Raw genomic sequence first — 19,782 nt, forward strand, 5'->3', positions numbered from 1 at the left:
GGAGAAGGTACTTGTTTTGAGTAAGTAAATAGGCCTACTTCACGACTGCTAAAAAAAAGTACGTTCTAAATAGTATGCATGTAATCTGGACGTACACCATGTTGTCATTATATCATCTTGACCTGCTACCAGCATCAGTTGTGTCCCTTCACAGCCATTCACAAATCCTCTCCCGTGGCCTCATGGGATAGTAGTGTCCATCTTATGAACACTTCAGAATCTCACCAGAAGAAGTAGGTCATCCGAGGACTTTTTGCCTAGTCTTTTGTCAGTACTGTGAATCCAGACATCCTTTGTCACATACTGTTTTTTGCCTATAGTAGGGAAGTATGCAATTTCGGATGCAGCCTAGCTTACTATTCCACTTTACTATTTGTGAATGGTAGTGAAGTGATGAAACTGACACTTGTAGGCCACATGATAATGACAACATAGCGATTGTAGTACATCTTGGATTACATTCATGCTACACACATGTATAAAACATATTTTTCAGCGCTCGCAAAGGACCTAAAGGAAGCCCTAGTATGCGGTTCTGACTTCAGACACTGTAACCAGCTGTGGCATAAAGATCTAACCTGCAGAACCAATCACTGAATGAGAACAGATTCATAAGATTCAAGTCACTAGGAGGAATCAAAATGTCTACCTAAACATTTAAATAATAATAGCATACTACTCAAATTTTTCAATTACATCACAAAAATGTTGAGTATTTTGAACAAAATTGAATAAAAAGCAAAAAAGATATGAAGATATCTCAACACTTGAATTATGCTGAGTTCTGGTCCTGTTAATACCAGTTAGATGATCGCAAAACATACTCATTTATCATCTTCCAATTGGTTAATTTAGATCTTTGCTGCACGTTTTTAATGAAAAACTGTTCCAAACCAATGCTGTGGAAATAGAGTGATGTGCATTCATGGGTGAAAAAAAAAAAAAATCAAGGCAGCAGATATGTTGTCAAGTTCACATTTTATTGAACTGATTTAATATATTTTAGGTGGACAGGTCAGGAATTCTTACAGTCTGAAACAACCCCCATCCCACCTTTAAAACAAGAGATGACAGTGTTATGAGATTCTTGGCTTATTATCCAACATTAACATCTCTCTTTAGTGGTGTCAGAGGCACAGTCTCTTCAAAAGGGAAAGAATACAGGTGTTGGTCACACATACACACCACCAAATACATCCCCACCCAACCCAAATTACACTGATACCAGGTTCTGTGTAGATGCACATTCTCCCTTCCAAGCAACACTTCTTGGTGTCGTCCCAAAATCTTTAGGGTTCAGTGTGGAGGCTATTTGAATGCTGAGGAAATAAGCATCTGTGAAGTAAAGTGCTGCTAAATCTCTGTTAAATAGCCACGACTCGTATTTGTTTGTAATCAGACATTGCGATCAGCCTATACATGGGGACTAAAATGAACAGAAGCTCACACAAAACATCTTGGTGAGTCTGAGAACACGCAAGTCCCTGAACAAAGCAGATGAGATGCCATCTGCCAACCCAAATACTGAAAACCAACATTTGTCGATGGTTATTTTGAGAATGGCTCACCCAAGTTTTTAAACTTCAATTAACAACACTGGAAAACAAAGGGAACACCTCCCCGCTTTTAACAATGGAATAATTATGATTCTAAGACGAGAGAGAGATCATTTGTTTTCAGATCTCAAAACGACATCCTAAAATGTGCAAATACAATGCAGCAAGCCTCAAGAATCAACTAGCCAATCAGAATCCACCATGGAGTTATTTGATCCAGTGAGAATTTGCATAATTGCAAGCGACATTATTTTCAAGGCTGATTCACACAGCTGCATTCTGGATATTTTCCCTAAACAAAGATCACAGAAAATAAATATTACCAAGACGCCGTAAGTGTTCGACCACCGTCTTCTTTTAGATACCAAAGCGTCGCTCAGAGAAACGTGTCTTATTCCAGACTATCAACATAAGATTAAAAGGATTTCTGTTTCCTTTTTATTACTTTTTTGGCAAAACTTCCTACCACACAGGTTTTGTAAACATAATGTTTCCCTTAATCTTTAAGAAGTTTATCACTCATGATACCGTCAAATAAAGACTTCTATTTTTACGTAAATTTGATAAGTTTCTTTTTAATACTCAAAATTCCAGCAATTCCTTTTAATTCAAAAAAACAAAAACATAATATATATTGCTATTCATATTTCATAAATAACTCTGAGACTTGCAATAATTAATGAATACATTTGAAATGGATATACAGGTCTGCCTCTGCTCGATGCATTTCCTCAAATCAGTAGCACCTTTGCCATTAAGATGGTTCGATCATTTTCTTAAACAGAGCAGGCCCAAATTAAGAACATGTAACATGAGCCAGGTTGATCCCGAATGCTCTGACTGTTCAAAGGAGGAAAAAAAAAAATATATATATAGCAGCTTTTTTTGGGCTTTTTGTTTTCCGGTTTTTTTCCTCTTTTAGTCTATAGCCAACCCTCCTCCCCGAGCCTCTCTCTTCCTGTATTTTCTGACCCACAATCCTTCCCAAGAATGAACAAAAACACTGAATATTTTTCACTCTCTCTCTCTCTCTCTCACACACACACACACACACACACTCTCTCTCACTCACTCTCACTCCACACCTTCCATGAATGTGCGGTGGACCTGCGACCAGGTCATAACTTCTCCCCACTGCCCCGGGTGCTTGTAAGTCTCACTGATGCCACATTGTTATGTGTCTGTATTAATACCGTAAGGCATCATTTGCACTGTGGGCGTGAATACTGATGCTGTTCAAAAAAAAAAAAAAAAAAAAACCCGGGCCACAGGGAGAAAGGAAGTCTCAAGGCTCTTGGAAACACCCTCTTCTATGGCCACTTTTCACATACTGGCTCGATCACCCCTGTGCAAAAGGCTTCAAGAAATATGCGTTGTAAGGCCCACGGTTTTGCGTTGCGTAGCTGTTCTTTTTGCATTCAAAAATGTTTAATTTTTCTTTGTCCTTTTTTTTTTCTTTCAAAAAGTCCTTCAAAAAGAAAGAGAATGAAGAATAAAAGGTACGGGAAAGGATGAACAAGGAAGAAAATAAGAAAAAGAGTGATGAAGGCGGCCAGGTATGGGAAACCGGCGAGTGGGGAATCTGTAAATAGAATAAATAAGGAGCTGTTTGATCCCCACACTCCCCCACACAAGATGGTACTCCGGCTGAGGAGCGCTCTGATTGGCCGAGGTGTTTGCTTGGTCCCGTGCCCTACAGCCAGGACTGCGCCCTCCGCTGGTCGAAGTCAGCGATCAGCCTTTTGATGTGGGCCAGTTTGTTGTGCAGGTACTCACAGCGCTGTTTTTCTTCATAGTAGTTTGGGCTATGCTGTAAAACAAAGTGTGTCAATATACCACTTTCATTTGACAGTATGTTTGTTTACCAAAGACATGCTCAGTTACACTTACTTGTTTAATTTTTTTGTATTCTTGCAGCACCTGTTCATGTACTTCCTGGAAGGAAAAGACAGACACTTATTGCATGCAATACAAATAAATGGATACGTAAATCATAGTTCTTCATATAAAAGAAAGTGTCACTGTAATTACATTAAAGCAAAAAAAAGTCTTGTTCTTTTACCTGGTACTCTTTAGTTCCTGGAGCAAGCCGCCTACACCGGTTGTCCAGTTTTGTAAAACGACGCGTAACGCTCTCAACACGGGCATGAAGGATACGATACTCATCATATTCTGCATTGAAGTCATCCTTATAGTGCTGCCTCTGATCCATAGATATCACTGCAGTGTACTTACTGGAATAAAACAACAAAAAAATCAATGAGACTCTAGATAGGCATTTTGTTCATTTCTTACATATAGTTTGTCCATTAAAGTAAAAAAAAAAAAAAGGATTAAATAAATGCATACATACAATTACAATTAAATGCAGAGGGTTTATGCGGAAAAACACTATAAAGGAGTCAAAGTTCACTTCCACTATGCAGAAACATGCACTACAAAGTAGTCAAAGTTCACTCACATTATGTAATCAGGTTTCGTTGGGATTGGCATTTCAGTGCTTTTGACAGGCTTGTCTTTGCCAGCTGTAAAGAGACACACCAGTCATGTACAAACATGGAATCTGCCATTTCACAAGAACACGTAACACATGATCTTTGGGTCTTTAGGAACAGAATAACCTATATGATGTTGTGAACTAAAGTTCATGTTTCTAAGCCAAATGTAGCATAAAGCTATTAATCAGGCCTGACAATATGTTTAAAAATTTTATTCGCAATTCCTGGCATGCAGCTAATCATTTTTGGATCTTTAAAATTTGGCTGTTATTCGACTTAGTGGTACGGTTAACAAACATTGGTTGCATTGCAGGTTTTCTGTCGACTTTGATTCAGATCTTGTTGCTATTTGATTCAATGATTTATTAATTCAGTGACTTGTTCAACCAATGACCGGTTGTCATTAAAATTAACGATCAATTAATCATTAATGCGAATGCCACATGAAGTGCCACAAAACAAACCTTCTTTGTCCGATTCGTGGCTGATGTTGGCAGGAATGTGTTTATGTTCTGCCTCACTCCGGTGTTTCTTTCTGGGCTGTGCTTCCTTGTCACAGTGATCCTCCTTGCGATGCGCTCTATCCCTCTTCCGATCCTTTTCCTTATCCATCTCTCGTTCTCCTTCTCGCTTCTTCTCTTTATCTTTGTGCTTCTTGGACTTCTTGGGCTTTTTGCTGCCATTGCCGTCACGGCTGGCCGTAGGAGACGCGGCAGAGGAAACGTGGAGGCCACTGCTGGTGGTAGTGGTGGAGGTGATGGTGGTTGTCGAGACAGTACAGGTGGAGAAGGATGAGGGGGAGGTCGTGGAAACCGGCTGGCTGGGAGGGCTAGGCGTGTGGTTGCGGGGCGCGTAGCTCTCCGAGGAGTTCCCACATATAGAGCTCTGGTCCAGGGGCAGATCCTGAGACCCCCGGCCCTCCGGCGTGCTGGGGGAATTTGAACTAGAGCCTGTGACAGGGGGAGGGTGAAAAGCGGGTCCAGGGCAGGCGGCCGTGGGTGCAGGTTTTTTGTCCCCCGTTTCCGAAGAATGACGACCAGACGAGGAGGGAGGTCCTCGGTTACTGAGATGGGAGATTCGAGGCTTCTTAGACATCAGAGGATCGATGAAGTCGGTCTCAGGTTGCTGTTTCTGAAGAGCAAGGAACAAAACATGATTCTTGTTTCTGGAAATTTCATTGAAATGCAAATAGTGACTATTTTTGTATGAAGCTAAAAAAAAAATTCCATTATGTAAAAATATTAATATTATATTAATATAAAATATTGTTTATATAATTTTTTTTTTTTTCCCAGTCATTAAACTCCAGAGGGCACAGGCTGATAGGTCCTTTACATCCAATCTGCAAGAAACTAAATCATTGCTGCATGGTACAAGCTCTACTGATCCTGCAGCCAATGTAGTTGCTTGCTTAATATTTAAATAGTCTGCCTCAGTGTTTGCTGGGGGGTAGTCCTGCAGCACATTATCAGAGTTCCTCTGAAACCCTCTACCTCCCCCAGTTCCACCTGTCTAGATCTGCTACGGGATTTATGTATGTCTATTCATGCAGCAGCAGCATATCTATTAGCATAGGGTGCTAACAGATATGTCCCTGTATCTATTAGCAGTAGCAAGTCCATATTTGCTCGGCAGCAGCATAGCAGATTTAGTCCTCCAAGACCAAATACATTAACATTGCCATATTCCGACAACAAGCTAAAACTATTTTGACAGTTGTTATGATTGAATATACACATATGTGCGTGTGTGTGGATATGTATACATAAATAATTTATATATATAAAGAGTATCAAAATTAAAATGTTTATGTATGTGTCATACCAGTGGGGATGTTGGCTCTTTGGTTGGACTGCTGGATGAGACAGACTCTGAATTCAAGCCCAATTTACTGTTGGAGGGGGACAAAATTAAACTAATTCAAGCTTTGCAAAATACTCTTTAGATCTCCTGTACTGGCTCTCAAAAATGATTCATGTTCAATTACAAAGTCATTCTTCTTTTAATTGCATGTGACCCGCAAATCTTACCGTGCCAGGATCCTGTCAACCTGAACCCGTTCATCCTCCGTATAGCCCGGCCAGTCCCTCTGGACCTCACGGAAGATAAAGTCTTTAAGCGAATACGAGTTATCCTTAGGGTTTAGATTGGCCACCTATAGGAATGGAAAATATTGTGTTAATTGCTTTTCCTTTGATTAAAATACATGACATGGAAAGTTTTTTAAAAGGACCAGTTTTAATATAAAAAAAATAAAACATTTTTTTTAACAAACATTGAATAAAGTAATAACCTAGCTCATCTTAAACTGTAAAAATCTAGTAAATTCTCTTTAATGTAAAAATGTAAATGACCAATACGGTTTTATCTACATTTGCATTTTTATTTTTTAGCAACTAAACTACTTATACACATTTGATAGGCAGGAGAATGAACATTTTGCATCCTTGTTTAAGACGGCATACTTAAGAGCGACAGATAAACACACACTATAAATAGTAATGCAAATGGACAGTTAGGCAAAGGGATATAGTGTTACTTCTTACGTTACAACCCAACGAGGGGACCGTTTCAGATTCTCAGTCCTTCCTTAATTTCCAAAGAAGGAGAGAAGCTGTTTTCATACTTCCCTATTCAAATTCCTTCTATACTTGATAGAAAAGGATGAAAACCATGATATTTCTCCTTTGAAACTACTGGGGAGAACCGAAATTGCTCCTTCTACCCCTTTTGATTCAAATATGACTTCTGTCAACAGCATGACCTTGGATCAACTGAAATGAACTATGCAGGTCTCTTCAGCATGTGAGCTGTTTGAGAAAGCATGCCTGTGCATAATTACACTAATAAGGTTAATTTATGGTTGCCTAATCTCCCACGTGCTATACATTCAGCTGTGGTGAATGCAAGTCTTTGTGTTTGGGCTGTTAAATGGTGACTTGCATTACGTGACACTGTGCTTCTGCAAAAGTGCCGTGAGTCAGTAGCCTATTAGATCACAGCTGTGATTTGATGCTATCTATGCTTCAAGTCTGTCACCTATCCTGAACTAATATGATTGATTATGACAGTCCTCAAGCTGCATTCACAGAACTCGCACAGCAAGTTAAGTGCCATTAATGCCTTTCTAGTCTGTCATCTTGCTCTTTAAACATATTAAAGAATATGTGGGTTGAATACGAGTTAAATGTAAATCAACAGCACTTTCAGCATAATGTTGATTCATTTATTTTTAGTCATCCCTTGTTTCCTTTCAAAAAAATTAGATTGCAGTGAGGCACTTACAATGGAAGTGAATGGGGACAATTTGAAGATTTAAAGCAGAAATGTGAAGCTTATTTTGTAAAAAAGCACTCGTCAAAAATTCTGTTTAAACTCTCTCTCCTTTTTACAGTCGTTTTAAGGTTTTAGGCATAGCAAAATTGTATGAATTTGTCAAAAATGTGATTTACCTTTACACAGAAAAGGTACACTACCATTCAAAAGTTTAAACAATTAATACTTTTATGCAGTAAAGATGCATTAAATTAATCAAAAGTGACAGTAAAGACAAAGTTATAAAAAAAAAAGGTTTAAATAACTACTGGTCTTTTGAACTTTCTATTCATTAATTAATCCTGAAAAAATATATCATCGTTTACGCAATATTAAGCTGCACAACTGTTTTCAACATTGATAAATGTTTTATTGAGCAGCAAATCAGCATATTAGAATGATTTCTGAAGAATCATGTGACACTGAAGACTCTGAAAATTCAGATTTGCCATGACAGATATAAATTACAATCAAATATATTAAAGACTTTTTTTAAACTAACAATATTCATATAAATGCAGCCTCAGTGAGCATAAGAGGTATCTTACAAAAACATAAAAAAACATCTTAAACTTAATTGCGTGGTGAATTAACATTAAGTCAGCTGTCGATTGATCTTAACTTCTTGCTTAAATCCTGAGAACTAAACTGATTCCACTCCACAATCTCATTCTCACCTGGTGTAGTGTTGTGCCCATAGAGTTGCGGTCTTTCTGGCTGACGCCATCTCTTTGGAGTCTGGCGAGCACCTCTAGCTTCTTGTAGGAGCGCAGGGCCAGGAGGTGAATGACACGGTCCCGGTACGGACGTTGTGATACGGGGTTGTTGGTAAGGCACTTGCGGATGGTGTTGGCTGGGTTGAGGGGAGTGGTCTGCTTCCTCTCTGGAGCCGGGTCGGGGGCTGAGGGGGCCGGTTTTCGATGCTGGATTTTTTTGTCTATGCAAAAAAAAACATTCACAGAGAGACGGCCAATCAGAGAAGTAGTTAAAACAGTGAAATTTATTATAAGAAATTCTGTGAAAGTTTCTTAGCGCTTTACTGCTTTACTAGCACTGGTATATTATATATGTGGATATATGCAGGATTAGTGCTAAAGATGGTATATAATTTCCATTGGTGGGTAATACTGTCTAAGGGGCCATTCACACAGAACAAGTTTTTTCCATTCCAATGCTCTACTTTTCCATTGTTTTTCTATGTAAAAACGTAGACTTTAACCGTCGCAGCGTCTCGCGCATGACACGGCATCCTAAAAACATGGTGCTCCAAACAATACTGAAGAACATACATGTGCCTCAGAAAAGTTTCCTCAAAAGTTATTTAAAAGATTAAGGGTAGCGACTCTTTAACCATCGCTAACCGACTCTTTCTCTTACAGACTCTCCCTTGGTTTGCCCGAACATGTGCCGATGACTACACGACATCCAGATACAAACTTTCGCTGTCTCACCTCCTGCCAGTCAGGTGAAACTCTTGCGTCAGTGGATAATAAGATTTGGCCGTCACACATGTAACAGTGTACAGCAGACTGGGAGGAATCAAGGAAGGGAGGATCTTTTCAATTTAGGATAATACAGCAAATCTGCACAATTTTGAACTCTTGCTTGTGACTCTCAGATTAACCACACAAACAAAAGAGTGTGACTAGGCTTCCTGAGCACCAGCTGCTGCAAAGCCTTCCTTTTTTTGCACTTCCTTTTGCTGTGAAAAATGCACACGCACCCGATCGCTCCTCCCCTGCGGCTCAGTGCCGAGGGAGGGGAGTGAAACTAACTTTTCCAGTTTTGCCAGCTGTGGTGCGGAGATCGGGGGCTCCCAGAGGGGAGTGACAGCTGAACAGGTGCTGAGAGACAGGTTGTGTCTAGAAGGGGTGAAATATAATGAGCTGCATTTGAGTGTTAGTTAAAGACACTCTAAAAACCCTCAAGGGTTCTCCTTTTTTCCTAAATTGTGATACCTTTTTTTAAAACAGGAGATAAAGCGGGTCTCTTGAGTTTTTAAAACGCAAGAACGGCTGTTTTCATTTAGCAGCCTAAGCAGGTGTCTTTGTAGGTGACAATAACCATATAAGATTTGAAAGATTCAGTCACTTCACAATAAACACTGGGACACACTGGTAATCTCAGAGACATGGGTGCACCACGACTTAGCCACGTCAGATAAATAGGATGAACTTTTACTTGCTTTTTCTCTTGACCCTAATCCATACATCACTCCCTCTAAAGCTCCCAATTGGTTTAACGCACATGGTTACATGCTCAGGGACAATTGAACTGGGCAAATGTTAGAGGTCTATGTGAAAAATGAGGAGATCTGCATGATGGGAGATCACAAAATTATATATATTTTTAAATCCATTCCAATCTGAAAAATTTGCAAACTCATGTAACATTGTACTACACGCAGATCCAAAATGGAAATGAAAACAGAAACCGAAAAGAAAACCGCATCCTGTGTAGAAAGATTTGTTGAAACAGAAACATCTTGACTGAAACTAGCCCGAAATTAAATGGAAATGCTTGAAATGCTAAATTAACTGGACAGAGATAAAGTCCCTTTATGGGCTTTTTACATGTTCAATTGTTAACATAGGGGCATTTTTAATTTAGGATTAATGTAATACTGGGTACTCCCCTTATCTACCAGACCAGAATGTGTCGGTGTGTGCATGTTACAGGAGATAAAATGCATTGGATTAATATCAAACCTCTGAACGGTCCTCCGGGTTTGATGAATTTGGTGCTGTTCTTGCCTTTATCCTCCTCTGCTTTGGTCACGCGCTCTTTGGTCACCTGGTAGGAGTCATTGGTGGCACATACTGTCATTTTGTCTTGAATCGTTCCCAAGGAGGACAGATTGGGGACCCCAGAGCTAACAGGTACAAAGAGTAGTTTAAAAATGAGAAACAACAGCAAAATGAGCAGTGGTTTTTGACAAGTAATTCACTCTACCCTTACCTAGATATGTACTGGTGGATACACTCAAAGCTTCCTTGAGGATTGTCTTTGCCGAAGTTGGACAGATAAAAGTTGAAGTTTTGAGAGCCATCGGAAGCATCTGTCGTTGGGATTTTAATGCGCTGAAGGGGTGGAGATAAAAACAAGTTTATTTGAATGCTAATAGAGGCAATCATCATCACCAAAAAATAAATAAAAAAATATATACAACTAATATTAGATTACTACCTAGACAGTAATTTAAGGCATCTTAGGTTTTTATTTTTTGGCTGTTTCAAAAAGCAGTCATTACACTGCCTTGTACCTAGTTTTGAACAAATTTTAAAGGTATAGCGGAGGATTTTCTTTTTCCGGGTGGATCATCAAGACTATTGGTCCTCCTAAGTGTCAATCATTCTGGTGATATGTTTACGTAAGGCCGTCGTACGTGCTCGTGCACACGATTCACACGATGGCGTGCGCTCAAAACACAGGTTGGGCTTCCCACTGATGCCTCAGTCGCGAAGTTTCTACTTGACAGGTAAAGTTTGACATGCTATTTGGAGAAATCCATTTAAAATCACTGCTAGTAAAAGTTAATGTTAGCTATGATTAGCTCGTGCATGCTCTCTCGTGCACACGTTTAATAGGCGTTCCCTCTCGGGAGCAGGTAGAGTGTTGCGCATGTGCATTTTTTCAAAAAGTGGAGAGGGCGGTTCTTTTCTAAAATTCGGGAAAATCCTCCGCTATACCTTTAAGGTAGCATTGCATTGCAATCCCACAATGACAATATGGCAGATGGCAGAGTTGAGAGAAATTACAGTAATAAATGCTTTTATTTACTAATCACCAATGTTAAAAACGTAAGCTCACTTTTTTTTTTAACAAATTAGGACTGTTGCCTAACTAACTGAGATAAAAAGTTTAAGTTGAGGTACTAAAATTAAAATAAATTGGAGCTAAATAGAAATAAACAAATGTATTAATTTTTTTTACAAAAGCACATAACCACCATAATAAAATTACTGAGACGTAAACTAAAATGGAAATATAAACATTCTAAATATTAACAAATACTACAATAGTATATAAATAATACTAAAACAACACTGCCAATCACCTAGTAATTTCATATATTTATTTTCTGTGTTTAGGGTTATTAGCATAGCAACATGCTAATGCCAAACTATTGGAATCAACAGTCAGCATGAGTCAAGTCTTTTGACCATTTCTCATGAAGAGCACTATTTGCGATGTGCTTGACTGACAGTTAAAGAAACTGGCACCCATGTAGAGCGTTATAAATTATTCACCTATGAGGATCCATCCCTGTTGATGGATCTTGCCTAAGACGACAGCTACCGAGATAGCAAGGCAGTTTTAGAACAGACTCATTGTGACAGAACAGTCAGACTGCAGCACAGACACTAGTTAAGTAGACTATGTATTTAGACAGTATCCATGGGCGTAAAACCAGAACCGTACTCGCCGACCCAGTATTTATAGTCGCACAGCGTCTGAAGTAAACTACAGCATGGTGCGCAGGGTCAGAGGTTAAACGGGTGCTTTCAGTGTAAAAGTGAGATACCTCCCAATTAAAGCACAGAAGGCTCAGGGCTCTCTATAAAGACACAAAGTCCACAAGGGTGCTTTGATGAGTAACTCACACCCTTCAGCCAGTGATGATATTCATTCAGACGCTGTAAAACTCATTTCAATTGGGTCTATTCCACAGGCAATGGAAAGTCAACTTACCCCTTGAAGACCCTGAAAGCGTATCGTCGCCTGTGGGGATGGTGCATTCTGGAAAAGAGGAGAATATTCAAATGTCAACAAATTCATAAATGAATCCTGCCTCTAAAAAGTCATTTAATCTAGCAAAAACATTCAAACACAAGTGACCGAATGGGTATTTGGTAATTTAATTAAGAAAAACTATTAAATGCAGCGAGATTAATGCAACTATGCTTTCATATTATTTCTGCAGCATGTAGTATGTATACTGTGCACAGTTACAGTATGTGCATTTTCTGCATGCAAGACCTACTACATCTGTCAAAATTTGCAGTTTACAACTAGACCACACTGCAAAAAATACCATACCCTCAATGCAACGCACTCGACTTGAACTTTCAATTCCACTGGAACAGGTGTGATTTTATTTTATAGTACCTACCAATGTTTAGAGTACATTCTGTGCAGAATTCATTAACTTGTTAAAGGAACCGATGCACGTGCATAGACCAAACTCTTTACTTCCCAGCAACCACACACCTTTAGATATATTCAAATACTTCCCAAAGCCTCCTCCATCTGTAAAAGCTTGTTTAACCAGATAAGTTTCACAAGCCCCCACCTCCCCCCCAAGCACACTTGCACACAGACTAGATCAGATCACATTACACAGGAGTACGAAGAAGTGCGATTAAACACTCTGATGATTTGGAAACCTAAACCAGTGGTTCTCAACTCTTAAAACAGGGTTGCACATCTGTGTTGAGTCAGGGTCACGGACACAATGCTAAATGCAAATAATAAAACACCACTTTCCATATAATCATGCATAATTAAGATAGTAAAATTCATCCATGACATACATTTGCATATTTCTGGGCTATGCGGTCCAGTGTTATTTTAATACATTTCAATATTTGACTTTAACAACTTTTTGGTGCTTCGTCAAGTCGCGAGTTTCGCGACTTGATGTCCAACATAAATTTTGCAGCAAAACCACCCTAATCCACAAGTGACAGACACAGGCAATGTAAATAAAACAGCTTCCTTAGTAAATCAAACATTAAAAATAAATACAGACATGCTTTTGCAACTTGAGATCTATTATCAACATTTATGGCAGTTAAAGAGATAAGGCACGGCTCCAGGATCATCACTGTGGTTCACGCATTCCCTGTCTTTGCCCCGACTGTCTTGTCCCATTGCCGAGAGAGACGAATAATGATTAACCAAGAGCTCAGCTAAAAACGGTAGCGAAAGACAAACAGATCTGGAACATGACAACATGTGCCAAGACACTGTAAATAAATGCCAAATTCTGGTCAGTGAATCAAGCTAGCTGAAGACACAAAGTACATTAAGCATTCTGTCTATTTTGCAGTATTATGCCAAAGCTAGAGCGGGTATGGTACGGATGAACTAAAGTAATCCCTAACTATTATCTGCTTAATATAGGAGGACGCTAAGCCCTGCATGATATGATCACTACAGTACATTCTTTACACTAACTCACACTTCATACACAACAAGATTGTTATGCAACCTTCTGCAGCCCTTTAATATTTTGTCATAGCATTTTTGGAACACGTTAGATATTGTCAACTGAACGGCATGTACTTTGCTTGAAAACTATGTAATGATATAAATCACTTTTGTTGACTGAAATAGTAACATAATATAAATATTAGATGAAAATCTTAAACTTAAGTTACATGAATACTGAAATGTTGCCTTGGCGACTGAGAAAAATAAGTACTAAAATTGAGAATAAATTAGAGATGAATACAAATATATACCAAAAAACAAAATAATTAAATGTCAATCTAAAACAAACTAAAATTAAATTAAAAAAACAAACTAAATGCTAATTCAAAATATGAATAAACACTACAATAGTGCTAGATTAAATCAAAAGGAATGGCATGCGTGTTTTGGTGAGCACTGAGCTTAAAGGGATAGGCTAGTTCACCCAAACATGAAAATTCTGTCATCATTTACTCACCCTCAAGTTGTTTCAAAACTGTATGAATATATATTTATATATAAAGGTATTTTGAAGAATGTCGGTAACCAAACAGTTTATGCGCACCATTGACTTCCATAGTATGGCAACAAAATACTTTGGAAGTCAATGGTGCCGCACAACTGTCTGGTTACCGACATTCTTTAAAATATCTTCTTTTGTGTTCAACAGAAGAAAGAAATTCATACAGGTTTGGAACAACATGAGGGTGAGTAAATGATGACAGAATTTTCATTTTTGGGTGAACTATCCCTTTAAGACTCATTGAGCTGGCCTCTCCAATGGTGTGTTGTAACATTTTGAGTATCAACCAAACTGCAAGTCCTAATCAACAAAGACAAACACAAACAGTGCCAGTCTAAAGCAGCCAGGAACTTGATGGATTATGAAGCTAATTTTAGTCCCAAACAAGCTTCAAGGTTCAACTTAACTCTTTTTAGAGGAATTCCAAACTATATGGGTTGACTAACTTTATAGGTGGCCTGGATCAGATGCATTGGGTGAATGTCCAATCATTCACAACCTAAAGCAAATCTTGGGCCTAAAAGTTTAGCTGGATTTGGCCTTTCAGGATTGAACGAACCTTCTCTATGAACCCGGTGCACAGTTTTTTTTCCCCTTCTTTTTTACAACGGGCCAGCTGTAGCTTTAAGTCAAACACTGCCTCGTAAGCACTTTGAGCAGTGTGGAGCTTTAAAAAAATCCAGACAATGCAGCTCTTCATTGAAGCTGCCTGATTTCTCCTAGTAAGCCAGTAGAAACTCTTTCAGGCTTTTGAAATGATAGAAATGTCCAGAAAGTCTTTTTTTGTTTTTATCAATTTCCTAATCTTAGTGACATAGGCCTATTCATTACAGTTTTACACATCTTACTCACGGTTTGTACTCACTTGAATGACCCAAATGGAAAGAATCATACACATCGTTTGTGGTCAGGACTAGTTAAGAAAAGTTTATCAAAATTACATGAAAGATAATTTGTGCACCATTAAAACTGTACAAGCTAAATGGGTTTCCCCACTTTGTCACATGCCACACATCAAAAGCAAAAAGACTCCTTTCTGATGAATAAAGAATTATCTACTGTATTTTTTAAGATACATATGGATGCCTAGCACATGATAAACGACGGTTATGGTTTAAAACGACAAAGTATCTTAATAAAAATCAAACTCCTCAGGTGTGTATAACTCTTCCAAGCTAACTAGCTAGCTCAGCAACAATATTTAGACGTTAATTATACAAACTTAGATCTCATTTGGTTTCACTGTGTCTCTAAACCATGTTTATTTGGACTAAGAGTCATGAATATAAAACAAATAACAAAAATATCGCCACATTTGTGAACTTAATCATTGTTGGAGGACTGCCAGCTAGAAACATTAGCCATGCTATCAGCTAGCTCACCAAACTTCAATTTTCGTCAAACCCAAAGACTTTTTCGTATGTAACACGAAATATTTACTTTAACGAGTCTGTAAACTAACTGAAATTATCAAGATGTCGAAATGACAGACAGCAGATTCGACGTTATTCGTTTGTATAGAAAGTTTTATCTAACCGTTAGCATTGTAGCTCATATTTCGAGGATAAAACCCAATAAAACATACAACCTACACAACATCATCGCTTTATCCAGTTTATATAAGCTCTAGCAATCACTCAGACTTCATAAATGTCTAAAAATTCATTACATGTGGTTTTTAAGTGTTCAAATTACATGCAGAGAGTTCATAGCAGGTAATGGTGTGTTGGCATAATGCTCACTTCCTAGAGTCTTTTTTCTTTATTAAAAAACATTTTCCAATCAATTCTGCCAGGACATCAACCAACTGAAAACATTTATCAACTTTTAAGAGATGTTCTATTGTTTAGAGATAAATAAAACAGAATTATTTGATACTGAGGCTTTTTGTGGGCGAGCAAGCTCTCGCTGCTCCTTTCTCTCTATAAAACTGTAAGTTTTCCAGCACTCACCTTACAGTTTTGGTAATTTTCTAGCGCTTTAAAGGCTGATTCTGTCAGTTTGACATGTAAAACTGATATTCTGTCGCTCTTGCGACCACAACTGAGTCCATATGTGCCATCCTCGCAGAGAGCTGCCATCATCTTCACCAGCCCTCCACCATAGTCCCTCTGACATACGTGCAAACTCTCTCTCTCTAATGCGGACACAGAGGGAGGGACCTTTGCAAAAGTAAGTTCCTTTCTGCTCTATAGCCTACTGTTAGAAAGATAGGAGACCAGTTGGGTCTTTTCTCTCTATGTGTGTTACTTTGCTTTTTTTTTTTTTACCCCTCTCTATGCTTCTTATCCTGTTCCACAAGTATCCCAGTATTTGTATGATGATCAGATTTATGCTTTTTTTATTTGATAAATAAAATACATTAAAAATATAAAATTTCTTGAAATGTTTCAATTATTGATAGATTAATTAATCTGCTGATATTTGGACATTTTGAGTTTAATTATGGGCCATTAAGCATGCCCAGTTAGCTGATTGGTAGTTCAAAATCAGCCTTGTCAATTAACAATTAACATTTTCTGTTTTTATTAAGTATTAATTAAGTACGGCAGTATTACATTTATAATGTATTATATAAAAATGTAATAATTGTCATTTAAATCCAGATATTTTAATTTGGTGTCATTAAATTGTGTATGTATGCATACGTTTATGCTTATTTCCTTTGTGCTTGTTATTTGATCAATAAAAACATTTTAAAAATAGCATATCTTGAAATGTCCTAATTATTTGTAGACCAGTTAATCAGTTGATATTTGGCTATTTTGAGATTAATTATGGGTCAATAACCATGTCCAGTTGGCTGATTAACAGTAGCCCTAGTAAACCGCATACTACTACTCTTACTATTTCTGCCATAGAAAGACATGGTAAACATAGTATGAGTAGTGTCCTAGAATGCGATTCCAAATTCAGCACGTGTCATGTGTTTCAAAATCAGTCATGGCAATTCATAATTAACATTTTATTTTCAGAACTTTTTTGAAGTGAATTTTAATCTTTCAATGAATATTCTGTAATGAGTTGAATGAAAAATGATTATTTTTTAATTTGCTTGCTTTTTCTTCTGCGCCCTTGCTGTAATTTAAAGGATTATCAAACACAAAAACAGACTAACTACAGTAATTATAGTATTCAGCTTTACTTTGGTGAAAAGGTGTATTTTCTCCACTGCTGCTATTGGAGTCAGTTTTGGTTTGCAGCTGTCATACTTTCCGCTCCCTGTTTTTACCGCGGTATTACTGAAAACACTTCATGTGAAACAATTTGGCGGGTTGGGTCCAGCCTGCAGATGTGTTATTGCACATGTCTCAGTGTTTGTAAGTAGTAAGAGACTGCAGCCATTTACAGTAATCTACAGGAACAAGTTGAACAAGGAACAAGTTTCCAGAAATGTTTTTACAAGTAGGTATGATACTACATTATTCATAATAGCAAACAAACCAAGCCTGAACAGGTATTTTAATGAACTAATTCTGAAGGTAGATCACCTAGACTGGATTTGGCCAAAGTGTCCGCTGAGAAGGTCATTCTTGAGCCAGCCTCGTTGTAAAACTTGTTTGGCAGCTTCTGGCTATTTCCCCCCAGCATGCACACCTGCTGTGTCTTACAGAGTCACACTCTGGGATGGAGTGATTACGCAAGTGTTTTGGTGTGGTGCAGTAGTTTTAGGTTGGGTGCAGGGAAGCCACTGTGAATCCTTGAGATTAGGCCTGCATTAAAAAAGCCTGCCACACCCTTGATTAAAAACTAGTTTATTTAGTGTTTTAAAAACAGCCCTGCAATGCATGCTGGTCCAGAATGCTACACAGACAGAGTAAAGGGATTAAATAAGTTGTGTTTGTATGGGACATTCTTAAAGTGATTTTTAGCTGAACAGAGAGTGAGTATTAATTAAGAGGGTGTTAATTAGTTTCTCATCATGCTGATGCATCAGTGCCACAATGACTGAAGAGTGGAAACATTCAAGGACATTAAAGTCACTGCATCTGATTACATTTCCAAGGCATTGTCGACACATTGTTGTCATTGTTGAATCTTGCATGTCTGGACTGCTTTTTCATAAACCCTCATGCCACTCTGGAACACAATAGAGAACAGGCAGGGCTGAAGCAATTCATTTCGTCACCTTTGAATAATAAGAGAAACCATTAGTAAAGCTTCAACTTTAAGTCAAGACTAGAAGTTACACAGAGAGCAAACAGAGACTTCTTCTCAGATAATAGTTTCCAAACATATGTCAACAGTGTCATTTTATCTGTTTTTATTTCTCCAAATAAATATTACATGAAACATCTGAGGCAAAGTTGATTTAATTAAACAATTAAAAGTCCATTAAGCTTTGTAAGCGCAAACATAATATACTATCTTCCTCAAGGAATTTAACATTGTTCAAATGGGTGTGAGTCTGTGTGTGTGCAGTCACCTCAGCACGTTCTGCTTACTATCTGCCTGCATTAGATTACAGAGTTAGATTGTGGATCTTTTGGCATTAGCACTCCATGTGGGACTGAGACACATGCCTGTGTCCACAGAGACCAAGAAATGTGAGAGAAACCCACCTGGCCTTAAAGGGGTAGGGAAAATGGATAAACATAGCACAATAAAGGATAAAAGGATAAAAATGCCAATGCTGTTGTGAAAGTATGAAAACAAACAGTGTCAATATTTAATAAAAAACAGTAACAAAAAGATTACATAAATGAATTTTCAACATAAAACTCTGTTTTAAAATCATTTTAGGCCTATGTGTATGCATGCCATAGTCATCTCATTTCATGAGTTTCACTACTGCAAGTGCATTAAAGAAAATTCCACCCACAGGAAACACATCAGTAACACATGAACCAGAAGGTCATTCTTTTAGAAAAGTAGTTTCATCTCAAATGGTCCATTTAGAAGACTTCAAAGATGACCTGAAACCTTTCTTTTTATATATTTTTATTTTAATTATTTTTTTTACAAAATATCAATTTAGTGCATATAAGTCTGGCATGCAACCTGGCATCTGTCTGAAAAATGTCAAATAATTTGATTGGACACATGACCATAACTGTCATGCTCCGGCTTGGACGGACACAATGACCAGAACTAAGTTAAAACTCAAATTTGCATGTGAGGAACACAAGTCATAAACGGGTAAAAGATGATACTTGAGCTCGTTAGCAGATGATATAGACTTGTATTGTTGACTTTGAGTCCTTGTCTTACATAATAGTTGGAACACACACACAACGGGATAACGTTGAGAGAGGGAGGACTGGAAGGTTGGACGATGGGAAATGCAGTCCGTACCATTAACACCATTTTTGAGCAAAAAAGTTGAGAAACGCTGCTTTGATTAGTTGAAAGCCTATCGGTGACGAAACAATAGACTTTGAGCAGGCGAAATTCCCGAAATCCGAAACTTCTTCGCATGAGCAGAGCACGCGTTTCCGGTCTCCAGCATTCGTTTGCATGAATGGACGTCAATGGAACGAAAAGTGTAGTGTGACCGCCTTTTAAACCATCTAGCAACCGTAACAATTTGCACTTTACACTAATTCATTGCTTTGTCAACATACTCAGAGCGCAGAGTGTACAATGCACACCAAGTGCCATGCGAGGACGTCAGAACAGGCCGTCTCTCAGGAAGGACATGACGAGTTTAGTAGGTGATGCCGTTGTCCTGCTTGTCAGTTCTTTTTCTGTCATT

The 19,782-nt window shown here is 38.2% G+C and overlaps 1 protein-coding gene across 1 annotated transcript; it reads right to left on the reverse strand.

Moving 5' to 3' along the window:
• Nucleotides 1–959: 959 nt before the first annotated feature.
• On the reverse strand, nt 960–16,404 carry ell2 (elongation factor for RNA polymerase II 2). Its single transcript, XM_084387626.1, has 12 exons — nt 16,040–16,404; nt 12,062–12,109; nt 10,328–10,449; nt 10,078–10,241; nt 8,047–8,306; nt 6,085–6,209; nt 5,879–5,945; nt 4,519–5,185; nt 4,018–4,081; nt 3,619–3,790; nt 3,447–3,491; nt 960–3,366 (listed from the first exon to the last, which is right to left on the reverse strand). The coding sequence occupies exons 1-12, from the start codon at nt 16,169–16,171 to the stop codon at nt 3,250–3,252; spliced, it is 1,983 nt and encodes a 660-aa protein (XP_084243752.1). The 5' UTR covers nt 16,172–16,404; the 3' UTR covers nt 960–3,249.
• Between the last annotated feature and the right edge of the window lie 3,378 nt (nt 16,405–19,782).

The sequence above is a fragment of the Rutilus rutilus genome, assembly GCF_951802725.1.
Source record: "Rutilus rutilus genome assembly, chromosome: 18".
Classification (NCBI taxonomy): Eukaryota; Metazoa; Chordata; class Actinopteri; order Cypriniformes; family Leuciscidae; genus Rutilus; species Rutilus rutilus.